The sequence below is a fragment of the Chelonoidis abingdonii genome, chromosome 6 (assembly GCF_003597395.2).
Source record: "Chelonoidis abingdonii isolate Lonesome George chromosome 6, CheloAbing_2.0, whole genome shotgun sequence".
In the NCBI taxonomy this organism is placed as follows: Eukaryota; Metazoa; Chordata; order Testudines; family Testudinidae; genus Chelonoidis; species Chelonoidis abingdonii.
This window is the reverse complement of record NC_133774.1, coordinates 137,523,043-137,541,893: the sequence shown is the minus strand read 5'-3', so window position 1 is coordinate 137,541,893 and position 18,851 is coordinate 137,523,043. Positions and strand designations below refer to the sequence as shown.

Here is an 18,851-nt window from a genome sequence, read left to right as displayed (position 1 = left end):
GCAGGGCTTTGTCAAGCCTGACCTAAAAACCTCTAAGGTAAGCGGAGATTCCACCACCTCCCTAGGTACATTCCGTGTTTCAACCACCTCCTACTGAAAAAAGTTTTTCCTAATAATCAAACCTAACCTCCACCACTGCAACTTTGAGACCATCATCTCCTTGTTCTGTCATCTGCTGCCACTGAGAACAGCCGAGCTCCATCCATTCTGAACCCCCTTTCTATCAAATCCCACCTTACTCTTCTCTTTTGCAGACTAAGTAAGCCCAATTCCCTCAGCCTCTCCTCGTAAGTCATGTGCCCCAACCCCATGATCATTTTTGTTGCCCTCCACTGGACTATCTCCAATTTGTCCACATCGTTTCTGTAGTGGGGGAACCAAAACTGGACACAGTACTCCAGGTGTGGCCTCACCAGTGCTGAATAGAGGGGAATAATCACTTCCCTCGATCTGCTGGCAATGCTCCTACTAATACAGCCCAATATGCCATTGGCCTTCTTGGCAACAAGGGCCCATTGCTGACTCATATCCAGCTTCTTATCCACTTTAATTCCCAGGTCCTTTTCTCCAGAACTGCTGCTTAGCCAGTCAGTCCCCAGAGTGTAGCAGTGCATGGGATTCTTCCTTCCTAAGTGTAGGATTCTGCACTTGTCCTTGTCAAACCTCATCAGATTTCTTTTGGCCCAATCCTCTAATTTCTCTAGGTCACTATGGACCCTATCCCTATCCTCCAGTACATCTGCCTCTCCCCCAATTTTAGTGTCATCCACAAACTTGCTGAGGGTGCAATTAAACCCATCGTCCAGATCATTAATAAAGATGTTGAAGAAAACCGGCCCCAGGACTGACCCCTGGGGCGCTCCGCTTGATACTGGCTGACAACTAGACATGGAGCCATTCATTGCTATCTGTTGAGCTTTGCTCTAATCTGAGCCTGCCACCGTGAGCCAGGTGGGGGAAGAGAAAGACCTGCTCGGGGTGGGATGGGGATCAGGCAGTGCACTGGGCAGGTGGGAGGGGGTTGGGACTGGGACCTCCAGCTCACTCCAGTGGGGAGTGGGTTTGGAACGTGGCTCTGCCTCATGTGAGCCAGTTGGAGGGAGGAGCTGCCCAGGGGGTAGGGGCAGGGGGCTAAAGGGAGAAGGACTGGGCAGCCTTCAGCTCTGTCCTTGGGCTTGAAGGGGTCAGGGAGCAGCCCACTTCTTCTCCCCCCGGGGAGAGCCTCTGAGATGGTCTCTCTGTCTCTGGGGCCCCTGCTGCCCCATGTGGTGCCTCATGCAGGTGGTTCCCAAACTTCCCTTCCCTCTTACTCTTCTAAGCTGGCCTCCCTCGTCCTCAGGATTGTCTCACTAGGCTGGGCTGGGCCTGTCTGGTAGCAATCTCAGGCCCATTTGTTATTCTGTTGACTGGTTTTATAAGGCGAATAACATCACCGTAGTTTTTAAAAATATTGAGCCTAAAAAATGCTGAACCTTTGTTTTAACCAGTAATCCTAACTTGTTTCAGTTCCATTCCAGTTCAGGAGGCAGGACAAAAGTATGGGCCAGGTTCAGGTCCAGATTATGGAGAAAAATACTGGTTTGGATGGATTCTCTGGTTCCAATTCGGTTCTGGTTCAGCTCATGGCTCAGACTCCATCCCACAGCCTTCCTGCTGGCACTCCCACAAAGGTGCAGCAGGCTTATACCTACACTGCCGACTGCTGTTCCGTGTCCCGTAACCTCGGCCTCCCTGCCTGCCCACCCATAGACTGTGAGCTCCTCAGAGCCAGTGGGTTTGGAAAGCACCAAGCACATCATGGGCACCACTGGCATCATGGGATATAAACTGGCCATCAGGAGGTTTAGATTTGAAATTAGACGAAGGTTTCTAACCATCAGAAGTTCTGGAAGAGCCTTCCAAGGGGAGTAGTGGGGGCAAGGATGATCTGGCTTTCGACTAAGCTTAATAAGTTTATGGAGGATGGTATGATAGATTGGTCTTTTGACTACTAGCGGTAATATGCCCAATGGTCTTGTCTAACAGATAGCTAAGGGTTAATGTTTCTTTTACCTGTAAAGGTTACAAAGGGAACCAAACACCTGACCAGAGGACCAATCAGGAAACCGGATTTGTCAAAGTGAGGGAGGGAACTTCTGGGTGTGTTTTGTCTTTGTTCTGTCTGTTTGTTTCTCTCGCGCTATGAGGGAAGAGGTTTTTTTTTTCTATCTCCAAGCTTCTTTCTACCCTTCTGTTCCCAAGTTGTGAGTACAAAAGGAAGCAATAGGTTATATTGTATTTTGTATTACATGTGTGGAGTTGCTGAATGTTTCAAATTGGTTATCTTTTGAATAAGGCTGATTATTCATATTTCTTTTTAAGCAATAGTCCTGTGTTATGTCATCTTGATGCAGTGATCATGTCATGTGTTTTTCTTTCTTTTTTATATAAAGCTTTCTTTTCAAAACTTGTTGGATTTTCTTTTCCTAGTTAGCAAGAGGATAGGAATCCTTGTGCCAGGAGTACTGTCTCTCTCAGGAAAGACTGGGAGGGGAGGAAGAAGGAAGGGGAAGGTAAATCGTCCTCTCTGTTTTGTGTTTCAAGGGATTGAAGCAGGAAATCTCCTAGTATCCCAGGTGGGAAATCTGGGAGGAAGTAAAGAACAGGAAGGGAAGTGGGTTATTTCCCTTTATTGGAGGCTCAGGCATCTGAGTCTTGGGTGTCCCCCAGGGAAGGTTGGGGAGACCAGAGAGTTTATCAGGTACTCAGAATCCTGATTGGTGGCAGCGAGATAAGATCCAAGCTGGTAATTAAGCTTGGAGGTTCATGCTAAGCACCCAGTTTGGACGCTAAGGTCCAGATTGGGACAGAGGCTTATCAGGTCTGTGACAGATGTTGGATGGGATGGATCTGAGTTACTACAGAGAATTCTTTCCTGGGTGCTGGCTGTGTGAGTCTTGCCCATATGCTCAAGTTTTGCTGATCGCCATATTTGGGTCGGGAAGGATTTTCCTCCAGGGCAGATTGGCAGAGGCCCTGGAGGTTTTTCGCCTTCCTCTGCAGTGTGGGGCATGGGTCACTTGTTGGGGATTCTCTGCACCTTAAAGTCTTTAAACCACATTCGAGGACTTCATAGCTCAGACACAGGTTAGGGGTTGTTACAGGAGGGGTGGGTGAGATTCTGTGGCTGCGTTGTGCAGGAGGTCAGACTAGGTGATCATAATGGTCCCTTCTGACCTTAAAGTCTATGATCGTATGATTCAATAATACGCAACTCATTCCTTAGATTAACATAATTACGGCCACACGAGCACGATAGTATAGCTGCACAGATACGGGCCCAGGGCAGACATAGCCACTTGCAATTTTACCTTTGTTCTAAACAAAGGTAAGGACTTCCCATTCCTGGGTCCACTCTCCCTTTGCCATTAGATCTCTCTTAACCTGCTCTCAGCAGAATCCTCCCCACCAGCAATTGCTTTTCTGTGCTAGGCTGCGAGCCCAGTGACTTGAGGCTGGTGCTGGGTCTCCCTGGTCTCAAGGTGCTGGCACCTTCACAGCACTGCATTGAAAATATCTGCTCAATGCTCAGCAGGGTCAGAACAGCTAACATGTTGGGACTATTAGGAAAGGGATAGATAATGAGACAGTAAATATCACAATGCTACTTTATAAATCCTGGTACACCCACATCTTGATACTGTGTGCCATTCTGGTCACCTCATCTCAAAATGATATATTAAAATTGAAAAAGAACAAGAGATGGCAACAAAATTATTAAGGGCATGGAACAGCTATAGGAGGAGAGGTTAAAAGACTGAGACTGTTCAGTTTAGAAAAGAGATGACTTGTGGGGGGTGGTGATGATAAAGTCAATAGAATAATGACTGGTGTGGAGAAAGGGATAGGGAAATTTTTTACCCCTTCACATAACCAAGAACTAGGAATCACCAGATAAAATGAATAGGCAGCAGGTTTAAACAGAAGGAAGTATTTTTCCACACATGCTAGATGGACCCAGTATCTTATGTCCTTAAGCACAGGAACAGCCCAACTAGGAGCTGAAAACAGCAATTCCAGCCTGAACCCCCACATTACCCCAGTTCTACACTGAGTTACTCATAGTTCAGTGCTGACACCCTCCTCACACCTGCATCCTGTTGTGCCACACGTGGCAAGTGGCATAGAAGACTCAAACTCCCCTTACTATTGGGCTTGAGACCTAGCATACATCCTACAGTAGGCCCTGCAAATCACAAGTTTCAGGGGACAATTCAGTGGACAAGTTTAGGGCCCATTCCCTTGCGCCTTCCTCCCTCTCTGCTAATAGCGGTTTTACAAACTTTAGCTCCAGGAGAATCAAATGCTCCACAGCACCTCTGCTGCAACATCGGTGTGATGTTCTTGTCCCCATCCCTGCCTATTCCTTTGTGTCAAGTGCCAAGTACCCTAACTCCACTTCCACATTTTCCACCAGAGAATTCAGAACAGGGGGAAATGTTGAATGTTTATAAGAGCTCTGCGTGCATTGACTGAAACTTATTTGGAACTGCAAAATGTGAAATATCAGGACAGGCTGATTATTGGGTTAGCAGCTACAACTGAAGACAGAGTTTCACTCTGGCTACAGCTATACGGATAGCAAAGCAGTCTGAACTAGTCATACAGCAGAATAAAGGCAGAAAAACCTGTGTGACCGAATGCAACCCTGTATTCACAGGATACACACCATTGTATAATCTTTGTACACAATATGCTAACAACTCACTGATCAAATATACCATGACGAAATTTCTGCAGCAAACTTATGTGTAAAGTTATGACCATAAACTGAATCATGACTGAAGTGTGTTTACCAGACAAGTCTGGGAGGGGGTAAACAAACCAATTCTCAAAGACAAAGACAAGCTGATGCCTTTAGCCAGGTGTCAAGTTGATGGGCCATCCCAGTCACTGGCTTCTTTGGCAGTTAAGGGAGTAGGAACTGATTATCTGCATTTTAGCAAACAAATGGAACCTCTTTTTACCTCGAGACCTTGTCTCCATGCTCACAGCAGGAGGAACTTGATCTAGGGGTGACCCTCAGGAAAGCATTTCAAAGGGTGACTGGACTATAAAACGGATGGGCAAAAAAACACCTAGGGTCTCTCTCGCTCTCTTTCTTTGCTCTCTACCTAAGCAACAAAGGAGTCAGCCCTTCGGAGCACATCCTCTTCTGAGATTTGGCCAGCCCTGTTGCTGGGAAGAATTTTACTTTGAACCAAGTCTAGTTTGTTAAGTTTTAGCACTAGAAGCATTTTATTTTTATTTCTCATTTCTAACTTTAATGCCCTGCACTTGTACTCACTTCAAATCTCTAGTAGTTAAATAAACTTGTTTTAGTCTTAATCAAAACTAAAACAGTATTGTGTTAAAACTGAATTGTTTGGTAACTCCAATTAAAGTAGCAAGCCATTGTACATTGACCCCTTCTAGGGACAACGGACCTCTAATATCTGAACTGTCTAGGGAGAGGGCCAGACAGTGCGAACCCAGTTTTGGGGAGAAAGTCTGGGACTGAGAGTGTGTTGGGGTCACCCTTCAAGTAGTAACCAGGCTGGTGGAAGCCAGAGTGTGATTGAAGTGTGGCTTGCAGGCTGCAGCTATATACAGATCTCAGGTGTGACCTGCAGGGTGTTTTGAGTATTTGTGAGCAGCCCAGGTTGGGAGCTACAACAGAAAGCATTGTAAGGCACCCAGGATTACAGGCAGGTGGTGACACCCCTCACTAGACTGGATTGCACCCCAGGACATGATTCCTGAAACTAATTTAGAAGCTGTAAATAGCCTTGAGTGTTCAAAGTCATTATCACAATACCCTGAGGCCAGGAGAGAAAACTCCCAGGCATGGAGGGACAAATCCCAGCCCACGTGCACAAGTGCCGAAAAGTCATATCTGAGAAGATGGTGCATGTGCAGCCAGGGACATGGTGAGATACATGCACAAAATACGGACTTTTGCAGTCTTTTGCTGCACCAAAGCACTCAGGGAGTTATGGACAATAGAGATTCATTGTTTCTGGATCTATCACTTGTGACAACACAGAACCTGTCTGGCCAATGAAATTGAGTATTCATGCAAGACTATGACTTTAAACTGATTGCAAGCAGAGGTCACAGTCCTCTCAGAAGGGATTTACAACACCTGCAACCTCCCGGAAAAGAGGTCCTCATACAGCTTGAATAGCCCTGCGCTTACTGGACGGCAGGGCCAATTCACCACAGAAACAACTTACAAAGACACAAGCTGTGATTCCGCTTGCATGTGATCAAAGGATCAAAGACCAACAACCTTCTCAGTTGCAGCATGGGAGCCATGACAGACTAGTGAGAAAAGTGAAGAATTGACCGGGCATTTGATGTCATTGACTTTTGAAAGGATCCAGTACAAATCAAGTTAAGAGAACAATTCTGAACCAGACAGTTAACAAATACCCTACCAGACTAGCTACAGACTTATGTGAATTCAGAGGACATCATTGCCTGCTTGGTGGGCAATATTTGTCCAGGTACATAGAATAAGGTACTCGAAGATACAACATTCATGGTGTTATTGAGAAACTGAAATGCTATGGTGCAACTCTGTGGTGCTCCAGGACTCAGACCCCACTGAAAAAATAGGGGTGCTTAGCCCCACAGGGCCGGATTCATTTTGTGGCCCCAGCTCCCGCGAGCCATGAACCCACCCCTGCTCCACCTCAAGGCCTGCCCCTGTCAGCCTCTTCCCCTAAGGCCCACGCAGCAAGCCACTCCCAAGGCCCACCCCTACTTGGACTCTCCCCCGAAGCCCCCCATGCCCCATAATGAGGCCTGTCCCCTGCTTGGCCTCTTCCCCAAGCCCTGCCTGCTGCTCACATGCGGCGGAGGGGGGAAGAAAGAGGAGAGAGCGAGAGCAGGGGAGAGGGGGCGGAGAGGAGTGAGCCATGGCGGAGCCTAGGCATGGAGCAGGAGCAGGGCCATGGTCCAGGGCACTGGGGAACCTTCTGGGTGTGGGCCTGGCCCCACAGACCATTGGTGCCATTGTATGACTCGTACTGAGCACCGACAAGCCACGAGTGTGTTGCTGGGCAGTTTCATCCAGAAAGCTCGTGAGATGTAATGGCTTTAACTGGGACGTTAATGAAGACACTTGTAGAGTGGTGAATGATTTTAATATTAACTGTCATTCATATAAATAAGAATTATGCAATTCATTACTATTTTTAATGTATTACAATTGGTAAAATAGCATGAGAGGGACACATTCAATAACTCGAATATGAAAGGGTATTAAATATGCTGAAAATAGCCTCCTCTCAACACACACACACACACATCTCTTTCAAAGCACCCACCAGCAAAAACAAAAATCAAATGCTGCGTGAAGGCACTTCTTACTCATGCCAGTTTCCAGAACAACTAGTGACAGACAATGGACCACAATTCACGTGCAGCAGAATTAAGTCCTTCTGAATGAAATACGAGTTTGATCATTTACTATCAGCTCACATTACCACAAGTGAATAGAGAGGCTGAAGAGCTGTATAGACAGCCAAGAAATCTTACAGCAGGAAGATCTATTCCTTGCTCTTCTGAGTTGAGATCAACACCAACAGCAGCTACTGGATATAGTGCAGCACACTCCGGGTGAGAATAACAGTCAGAAATAGTTCCTTTCCAAAGCTGGAACTGTATCTCCAAAGTGGCCAACATGAAGACAGTCCATATATGGTAAAAAAAGGCTAGTAGAACTTACAAACACTTTTACAACAGACGTCACTCAGAAGAGCTGCGGGTTCTAGAACTGCGTGACCGAATTCGCGTCAAATTTTATGGTGGAGAAAAGGGATGGGACAACTCGAGCTGTGTGTGAAAGAAAAATAATTCAGTGCCCAGATAGTTATCTGATTGAGACCAACAATAGAGAGGTCCACAAGAAACTGTTGACATCTATTTGTTTCTCAGAAAAGAACAATCAGAGCAAACTCTACAGGTGGATGCAGAAGACGAGAGGACAAGGACTTAAGATTCTAGACCGACTACAGACAGTCATTGCAACAAATGACAGCCAAATGACCAAGCTGTTTGCATTCGGATTATGTAATTTAAAAAAAACGTATAATCCTTCCAGAGACACTTAGACTGCTACCTACTGCTCTACAAGACAGCGGAGACAGCGTCATACTGAAGTCGGTAGAAAAAGTATGAATTTAAAGCGGAGAAGTAATGGAATGCTAATCTGTATTGATACTCTTAACCACAAGTGGCACTGTGTACAGGACCTGATTTAAGATACTCTCAGTACTAAAGGATCTTACAGTGCACACACATGGGTGTTATCTCTGAAAGTACACTCTGCAGTCAGCCTACAGCTGATACAGAGCCTGACACTGCTGGAGCAACCTTGGGGTCACTCTACAGTGCACAAAGTACAGCTTCGCAGAGGTCGGCCCACTGACGCCGTCCACACTGCACCTGTCAGCATGGCCTACATCTATGATTGCCCACTAGACCATCTCTCATTGCCATGGGGCACCAGCACTCCCCGGAGCCATCGCACAGCCATTGCACAGGATATGTCCCCCTCGGGCCATCCACATCGGGCCCCTTACTAGGATGATCCGAGGAATGGAAAACCTGTCTTATGAAAGGAGACTCAAAGAGCTTGACTTGTTTAGCCTAACCCAAAGAAGGCTGAGGGGAGATTACTCTCTATGAATATATCAGAGGGATAAATTACAGGGAGGGAGAGGAATTATTTAAGCTCAGTACCAATGTGGATACAAGAACAAATCGATATAAACTGGCCATCAGGAAGTTTAGACTCGAAATTAGACAAAGGTTTGTAACCATCAGAGGAGTGAAGGTCTGGAACAGCCTTCCAAGGGGAGCAATGGGGGCAAAAGATATCTGGCTTCAAGACTAAGCTTATAAATTTATGGAGTGGATGGTATGATGGGATAGCCTATTTTTGGCAATTAATTGATCTTTGATTATTAGCGGTAAATATGCCCAATGGTCTATGATTAGATGTTAGATGGGGTGGGATCTGAGTTACTACAGAGAATTCTTTCCTGGGTGCTGGCTGGTGAACCTTGCCCATATGCTCAAGGTTTAGCTGATCGCCATATTTGGGGTCGGGAAGGAATTTTCCTCCAGGGCAGATTGGCAGAGGCCCTGGAGGTTTTTCGCCTTCCTCTGCAGTGTGGGGCATGGGTCACTTGTTGGAGGATTCTCTGCACCTTAAAGTCTTTAAACCACAATTCGAGGACTTCAATAGCTCAGACACAGGTTAGGGGTTTGTTACAGGAGTGGGTGGGTGAGATTCTGTGGCCTGCGTTGTGCAGGAGGTCAGACTAGGTGATCATAATGGTCCCTTCTGACCTTAAAGTCTATGATCGTATGATTCAAATAATACGCAACTCATTCCTTAGATTAACATAATTACGGCCACCACAGAGCCAAGTAATAGCTGCACAGATACGGGGCCCAAGGGCAGACATAGCCACTTGCAATTTTTAACCTTTGTTCTAAACAAAGGTAAGGACTTCCCATTCCTGGGTCCACTCTCCCTTTGCCATTAGATCTCTCCTTAAACCTGCTCTCAGCAGAATCCTCCCCACCAGCAATTGCTTTTCTGTGCTAGGCTGCGAGCCCAGTGACTTGAGGCTGGTGCTGGGTCTCCCTGGTCTCAAAGGTGCTGGGCACCTTCACAGCACTGCATTGAAAATATCTGCTCAATGCTCAGCAGGAGTCAGAACAGCTAACAATGTTGGGAACTATTAGGAAAGGGATAGATAATGAGACAGTAAATATCACAATGCTACTTTATAAATCCCTGGTACACCCACATCTTGAATACTGTGTGCCATTCTGGTCACCTCATCTCAAAAATGACTTATTAAAATTGAAAAAAGAACAGAGAGTGGCAACAAAAATTATTAAGGGCATGGAACAGCTTCCATAGGAGGAGAGGTTAAAAAGACTGAGACTGTTCAGTTTAGAAAAGAGATGACTTGTGGGGGGGGGTATGATAAAAGTCAATAGAATAATGACTGGTGTGGAGAAAGGGAATAGGGAAATGTTATTTACCCCTTCACATAACACAAGAACTAGGAATCACCAGATAAAATGAATAGGCAGCAGGTTTAAACAGAAGGAAGTATTTCTTCACACAATGCCTAGATGGACCCAGTATCTTATGTCCTTAAGCAACAGGAACAGCCCAACTAGGAGCTGACAAACAGCATTCCAGGCCTGAACCCCCACATTACCCCAGTTCTACACTGAGTTACTCATAAGTTCAGTGGCATGACACCCTCCTCACACTCCTGCAATCCTGTTGTGCCACACGTGGCAAGTGGCATAGAAGACTCAAACTCCCCTTACATATGGGGCTTGAGACCTAGCATACATCCTACAGTAGGCCCTGCAAATCACAAGTTTCAGGGGACAATTCAGTGGACAAGTTTTAGGGCCCATTCCCTGGCCCTTCCCCTCCCTCTCTGCTAATAGCGGTTTTACAAACTTTAGCTCCAGGAGAAATCCAAATGCCTCCACAGCACCCTCTGCTGCAACATCGGTGTGATGCTTCTTGTCCCCATCCCTGCCTATTCCTTTGTGTCAAGTGCCAAGTTACCCTAACTCCACATTCCACATTTTTCCACCAGAGAATTCAAGAACAGGGGGAAATGTTGAATGTTTTATAAGAGCTCTGCGTGCATTGACTGAAAACTTATTTTGGAACTGCAAAATGTGAAAATATCAGAGACAGGCTGATTATTGGGTTAGCAGCTACAACTGAAGACAGATTTAACTCTGGCTACAGCTATACGGATAGCAAAGCAGTCTGAACTAGTCATACAGCAGAATAAAGGGCAGAAAAACCTGTGTGACCGAATGCAACCCTGTATTCACAGGATACACACCATTGTAATAATCTTTGTACACAATATGCTTAACAACTCACTGATCAATAATACCATGACGAAATTTCTGCAGCAACATTATGTGTAAAGTTATGACCATAAACTGAAATCATGACTGAAGTGTGTTTACCAGACAAGTCTGGGGAGGGGGTAAACAAACCAATTTCTCAAAGACAAAGGACAAGCTGATGCCTTTAGCCAGGTGTCAAAGTTGATGGGCCATCCCCAGTCACATGGCTGTTCTTTGGCAGTTAAGGGGAGTAGGAACTGATTAATCTGCATTTTAGCAAACAAAATGGAACCTCTTTTACCTCGAGACTCCTTGTCTCCATGCTCACAGCAGGAAGGAACTTGATCTAGGGGTGACCCTCAGGAAAAGCATTTCAAAGGGTGACTGGACTATAAAACGGATGGGCAAAAAAACACCTCAGGGTCTCTCTCGCTCTCTTTCTTGCTCTCTCACCTAAGACAACAAAGGAGTCAGCCCTTCGGAGGCACATCCTCTTCTGAGAATTTGGCCAGCCCTGTTGCTGGGAAGAATTTTACTTTGAACCAAGTCTAGTTTGTTAAGTTTTAGCACTAGAAGCATTTTATTTTTATTTCTCATTTCTAACTTTAATGCCCTGCACTTGTACTCACTTCAAATCTCTTAGTAGTTAAATAAACTTGTTTTAGTCTTAATCAAAACTAAAACAGTATTGTGGTTAAACTGAATTGTTTGGTAACTCCAATTAAAGTAGCAAGCCATTGTACATTGACCCCTTCTAGGGACAACGGACCTCTAATATCTGAACTGTCTAGGAGAGGGCCAGACAGTGCAGAACCCAGGTTTTGGGAGAAAGTCTGGGACTGAGAGTGTGTTGGGGTCACCCTTCAAGTAGTAACCCAGGCTGGTGGAAGCCAGAGTGTGATTGAAGTGTGGCTTGCAGGCTGCAGCTATATACAGATACTCAGGTGTGACCTGCAGGGTGTTTGAGTATTTGTGAGCAGCCCAGGTTGGGAGCTACAACAGAAAAGCATTGTAAGGCACCCAGGATGACAGGGCAGGTGGTGACAACCCCTCACTAGACTGGATTGCACCCAGGAACATGATATCCTGAAACTAATTTAGAAGCTGTAAATAGCTACTTGAGTGTTCAAAGTCATTATCACAATACCCTGAGGCCAGGAGAGAAAACTCCCAGGCATGGAGGGACAAATCCCAGCCCACGTGCACAAGGTGCCGAAAAGTCATATCTGAGAAGATGGTGCATGTGCAGCCAGAGGCACATGGTGAGATACATGCACAAAATACGGACATTTTGCAGTTCTTTGCTGCACCAAAGCACTCAGGGAGTTATGGACAATAGAGATTCATTGTTTCTGGGATCTATCACTTGTGACAACACAGAACCTGTCTGGCCAATGAAATTGAGTATTCATGGCAAGACTATTGACTTTAAAACTGATGCAAGAGCAGAGGTCACAGTCCTCTCAGAAGGGATTTACAATCACCTGCAACCCCTCCCGGAAAAGAGGTCACCTCATACAGCTCTGAATAGCCCTGCGCTGTACTGAACGGCAGGGGCCAATTCACCACAGAAACAACTTACAAAGACACAAGCTGTGATTCAGCTTGCATGTGATCAAAGGATCAAAGACCAACAACCTTCTCAGTTGCAGCATGGGAGCCATGACAGACCTAGTGAGAAAAGTGGAAGAATTTGACCGGGCATTTGATGTCATTGACTTTTGAAAGGAGATCCAGTACAAATCAAGTTAAGAGACAATTCTGAACCAGACAGTATACAAATACCCCTACCAGACTAGCTACAGACTTATGTGAATTCAGAGGACATCATTGCCTGCTTGGTGGGGAATATTTGTCCAGGTACATAGAAATAAGGTACTCGAAAGATACAACATTCATGGTGTTATTGAGAAACTGAAATGCCATAGGTGCCAACTCTGTGGGTGCTCCAGGACTCAGACCCCACTGAAAAAAAAATAGGGGGTGCTTAGCACCCACAGGGCCGGATTCATTTTTGTGGGCCCCAGCTCCCGGACCATGAACCCACCCCTGCTCCACCTCAAGGCCTGCCCCTGCTCAGCCTCTTCCCCCTAAGGCCCCACGCAGCAAGCCACTCCCAAGGCCCCACCCCTACTTGGACTCTCCCCCCGAAGCCCCGCCCATGCCCCATACTGAGGCCCTGTCCCCTGCTTGGCCTCTTCCCCCCAAGGCCCTGCCTGCTGCTCACATGCGGCGGAGGGGAGAAAGAGAGGAGAGAGCAGGGGAGAGGGGGCGGAGAGGAGTGAGCCATGGGCGGAGCCTAGGGCATGGAGCAGGAGGCAGGGCCATGGTCCAGGCACTGGGGAACCTTCTGGGTGTGGGCCTGGCCCCACAGACCATTGGTGCCATTGTAAACCTGGTACTGAGCACCGACAAGCCACAGTGTTGCTGGCAGTTTCATCCAGAAAGCCTCTGTGAGATGTAATGGCTTTAAACTGGGACGTTAGTGAAGACAGCTTGTAGGTGAGTGCAATGATTTTAATATACTGTCATTCATTATAATGTAATTATGCAATTCATTACTATTTTAATAATGATTACATTGGTAAAATAGCAATGAGAGACACATTCAATAACTCGAATATGAAAGTGTATAAATATGCTGAAAATAGCCTCCTCTCAAACACACACACACACACATCTCTTCAAAAGCACCCACCAGCAAAAACAAAAATCAATGCCTGCGTGAAGTGCACTTTTACTCATGCCAGTATTCCAGAACAACTAGTGACAGACAATGGACCACAATTCACTGCAGCAGAATTTAAGTCCTTCTGAATGAAATACGAGTTTGATCATATTACTATCAGCTCACATTACCCACAAGTGAATAGAGAGGCTGAGAGAGCTGTATAGACAGCCAAGAAAATCTTACAGCAGGAAGATCTATTCCTTGCTCTTCTGAGTTGAAGATCAACACCAACAGCAGCTACTGGATATAGTGCAGCACAACTCCGGGTGAGAATACAGCTCAGAAATAGATTCCTTTCCAAAGCTGGAACTGTATCTCCAAAGTGGCCAACCATGAAGACAGTAGCCATATTGGATAAAAAGGCTAGTAGAACTTACAAACACTTTTACAACAGACGTCACTCAGCAAAAGAGCTGCTGGGTCTAGAACCTGGTGACCGAATTCGCGTCAAATTTATATGGTGGAGAAAAAGGATGGACAACTCGAGCTGTGGTGAAGAAAAATAATTCAGTGCCCAGATAGTATCTGATTGAGACCAACAATAGAGAGGTCCACAGAAACTGTTGACATCTATAGTTTGTTCTTCAGAAAGAACAATCAGAGCAAACTCTACAGGTGGATGCAGAAGAAGAGAAGGACAAGGACTTAAAGATTCTAGACCGACTACAGACAGTCATTGCAACAAATGACAGCCAAATGACCAAGCTGTTATGCATTCGGATTATGTAATTTAAAAAACAGTATAATCCTTCCAGAGACACTTAGACTGCTACCTACTGCTCTACAAAGACAGCGGAGACAGCGTCAATACTGAAGTCGGTAGAAAAGTAGAATTTAAAGGCGAGAAGTAATGGAATGCTAATCTGTATGATACTCTTTAACCACAAGGTGGCACTGTGTACAGGACCTGATTTAAGATACTCTCAGTACTAAAGGATCTTACAGTGCACACATGGGTGTATCTCTGAAAAGTACACTCTGCAGTCAGCCTACAGCTGATACAGAAGCCTGACCTGCTAGGAGCAACCTTGGGGTCACTCTACAGTGCACAAAGTACAGCTTCCGAGCAGGGTACGGCCCACTGAACCTGTCCACATGGCCCCTGTGCAGTGTGCCCCACTAGGCATCTCTCATTGCCATGGGGCACAGCACATCCCACGGAGCCCATCCGCACAGCCCTTGCACATGATATGTCCCCCTCGGGCCATCCACATGGCCCCTGTGCAGGATAAGAGCATAAGAATGGCCACACTGGGTCAAACAAAAGGTCCACCTAGCCCAGTATCCTGTCTTCCAACAGTGGCCAATGCCAGGTGTCCCAGAGGGAATGAACAGAACAGATAACCATCAAAGTGATCCATCCCCTGTCACTCATTCCCAGCTTCTGGCAAACAGAGGCTGGGGACATCATCCCTGCCCATTCTGGATAATAGCCGTTGATGAACCCATTCTCCATGAAAGTATCTAGTTCTTTTTTGTACCCCATTATAGTTTTGACCTTCACAACATCCTCTGGCAAGGAGTTCCACAGGTTGACTGTGTGATGTGTGAAGAAATGCTTCTTTTTGTTTGTTTTAAACCTGCTGCCTATTAGTTTCATTGGGTGACCCCTAGTTCTTGTGTTATGGGAAGGAGTAAATAACACTTCCTTATTTACTTTCTCCACACCAGTCATGATTTTATAGACCTCCATCATATCTCCTTTAGTTGTCTCTTTTCCAAGCTGGTACATCCCCCTCAGCCTCTCCACAGGGCCCCTCTGTGCACAGTATGACCCCCTGAGACTGTCCGCCTGGCCCTTGAGCATGGTACGTCCCACTTAGCCCATTCATAATGACCAGTCTTATCGACATGCAAATCTTTCAGGAAGGTCCACGTGGGCATGTGATTCCTGCATTTGTGGAGGCTGGGCATGAGTGCCAGAAGCTCCCGGGGAAGGCGGGGGACCCAGACCCTGGACTGGGGCCCTGCCTTCTGTTCCACCTCAAGGCTCATCCCCTCAGCCTCCTCCCCCCGAGGCCCTGCCCACGCTCCACCCCCACAGGCTGTGGTCCACCACCCCAGAAACAGACTTACCATACTGAGCAAGGAGAAGGAACAAAGCCGTGAGGGCCCCCAGCATTCGGACAGTCATGGTGATTCCAGCACAGTTGTGCATACTCTGATCTACTTACAGCTCCTGTTATAGGGAAGGCCTTGTGCTTATCTCTGGGGAGCTGGGAAAAGCCATGTGTCCAGTGTTTATTTAAACTCAGCGCGGATTCGTCAGCTGTGCTCAGGAAGTGTACATTTTTAACAGTGTGTAATCAACCACTGGAACTATTTACCAAGGGTCATGGTAGTTGACACAGCTACTGCCTCTCAGAAAGGTGGAGTACCTACTGTCACAGAGTGTGGGGGAATCAGGGCCCTGCACCCCCACTTCCTGTGATTCACCGTAACTCTCAGCCAGCCAGTATAACAGAAAATTTATTAGACGACAGAAACAATGTCTAAAACAGAGCTTGTAGGTGCAGAAAACAGGACCCCTCAGTTAGGTCCATCTTGGGGGGTGGGGAGCCCAGACCCAAGTTCTGGGCCTTCCTCCACCCCATCTCCCCAGCCAGCTCCAAACTGAAACCCCTTCCTGCTGCCTCCTCCAGCCCCTCCTCCAGGCTTTGTCCCGTTTCCCGGTCAGGAGGTGTCACCTGGCCCCAGCCCCCTCCTGGGCTCAGGTTACGAAGGGCAGCCACCATCCTTTAGGCGCTGGCCATCAGGTATCATCCCTCAGTGAAGTCAGGCTCTTATTTCCCAGCACCATCAGTATTAACGCAGGCAGTAAACTAGTAAAACTCTCATGCAACATCACCAGGTTAATACCCCCTATTCCCTATTCTGTCACATCTCTCCCCACTTCAAGACTAAACTGAGCGGGGTCACTCTGACCAGTGACCTGGGGAAGTTCGGCCTCCCCTCTCCAGGGCAACACATCAGACATCACGTTGGCACTCCCCTTCCCATGGACCACCTCCATATCATAATCCTGCAGGGGCAGGCTCCACCTCAGGAGCTTGGCGTTGGCTCCTTTCAGCTGGTGTAGTCCGGGCAGGGGAGAGTGGTCAGTGTACACAGTGAAGTGTCACCCAAATAGAAATGGCAGTAGTTTAAGGGCCCATATCATGCCTTCTCTATGGCCACAAAGTTTTGCTCCCAAGCTAACAACTTCTTGCTCAAGTACACGATGGGGTGTTTCTCCCCCTTTTCATCAACCTGCAACACCACCCCAGTCCCATGTCTGAGGCGTTGATGAACACCATAAAGGGCTTGTCAGAGTCTGGATTTGCCAGAACTGAGCCACTGACCAGAGCCTCCTTCAGCACCCGGAGAGCTTCCTGACACTCCTTGGTTCAGACCGCCTTGTCTGGCTTCCCCTTCTTGCATAGTCCAGTGATGGAAAGTGGGGCATGAATCTTCAATAGTACCCCGTCATCCCAATAAAGGCCTGGACCTGCTTTTTGGTTTGGGGAGCGAGCCAGTCTCTGATCACCTCCACCTTGGCTAATTATGCTTTAGGCAGCCTTTCCCCACCCAATGGCCCAGGTAAAATCCTTCAGCCATCCCCACCTTGCACTTCTCAGCTTTTATGGTCAGCTCAGCCTCCTGGAGTCAGTCCAGCACTTGCTTAAACTGAGACACATGGTCCTCCCAGGTCTGGCTAAAGACACAGAAGTCATCAATGTACACGACAGCAAAACTCTCCATCCCCCTCAGTAGCTGATCCACCAGGTGCTGGAAAGTGGCAGGCGCTCCTTTGAGGCCAAAAGGCAGGGTCAGAAACTCATAGAGCCCCAGAGGGGTGATAAAGGCAGATTTCAGCCTGGCACTTGCCAGTAGCCCTTTGTAAGAACCATGGTGGTAAGGTACCGAGCGCCTCCCAGCTTGTCTAGGAGCTCATCAGGCCTGGGCATGGGGTAGGCATCACACATGGTGATGGCATTAAACTTCCGATAGTCCACACAGCATCAGATCGACCCGTCGTTTTTGGGGACCAGCACCACCAGTGAGGTCCAAGGGCTGGAAGATGGCTGGATCACCCCCAATGCCAGCATGTCCCTGACCTCTCTTTCCAGGTCCTAAGCAATTTTCCCTGTGACTCAGAAGGGTGAGCATCTTATAGGAGGATGTGATCCTGTCTCCACCCAGTGGACAGTTAGATTAATGAGTCCAGTTTGGTTGGAAATCAGCTGTCGGTACAGATGCAGCACTCCTCTGATCTCAGCTTGCTGGGCAGGGGTCAGCTGATCAGAGAAAGGAATTGTTTCCAGGGAGAAGCCAGCTCCTGTCTCAGGGAATAGATCTACTAAAAGGTCATCTTCCTGCTCCTCCCAATGTCCACTCCACACACGGCCAACTCCACATTCCCCCCCATCATAATATGGCTTCATCATATTCACATGGTACACCCAGCAGTGGTGTGCCAGGTTAGACAGCTCCGTCACATAGTTTACCTCATTTAGTTGCTTGACAACCTTGAAAGGTCCTTCCCAGGGAGCCTGGAGTTTGTTTTTTCTCACAGGGATGAAAACTATCACCTGATCCCCGGTGGCATAGGCACAGGAGCACACCGTGTGGTCATACCAGACCTTCTGCTTCCTCTGGGCTCGGGCCAGATTCTCCCTGGCCAGGCCCATGAGCTCGGCAAGTCTTTCCTGGAGGGTCAGGACATACTCCACCACTGATTCTCCATTGGGAGTGGCCTTCCCCTCTCATTCGTCTCTCATCAGGTCCAGGGGCCCCCTTACCCACCTTCCATATAACAGTTCAAAAGGCGAAAACCTGGTATTTCCTGGGACACTTCCCTGTACGCGAACAGCAGGTGAGGTAAGTACTTGTCCCAGTCCTGCGGGTGCTGGTTCGTACAGGTTTTCAGCATCTTCCCTAGAGCTCCATTGAACCTTACCACCAGCTCGTTGGACTGGGGTGATATGCTGAGGCCCAGTTGTGCCAGACCCCACATTTCTCCCACAAGCACTGGAGCAGGGATGACATGATGTTGGATCCCTGGTCTGTCAAGACTTCCTTGGGGAACCCTACTCGGCTGAAAATAGTCAACAGCGCATTTGCCAGAGAGTCTGCTTCGATAGAAGACAAGGCCACTGCGTTGGGGTAATGTTGTCAACTGGCTTGTCTTTCTGAGAGGTCCCAC

The 18,851-nt window shown here is 47.4% G+C and overlaps 1 protein-coding gene across 1 annotated transcript in view; it reads right to left on the bottom strand.

Annotated features, from left to right (window-relative positions):
* Positions 1-18,451, bottom strand: part of SPINK4 (serine peptidase inhibitor Kazal type 4) — a 28,132-nt gene extending 9,681 nt beyond the window's left edge. Inside the window, exon 1 of the mRNA XM_032766711.2 lies at positions 15,743-18,451. Coding sequence (XP_032622602.1) covers positions 15,743-15,824 — 82 coding nt within the window. The 5' untranslated portion in view covers positions 15,825-18,451. The remainder of the gene's footprint in view (positions 1-15,742) is intronic.
* Between the last annotated feature and the right edge of the window lie 400 nt (positions 18,452-18,851).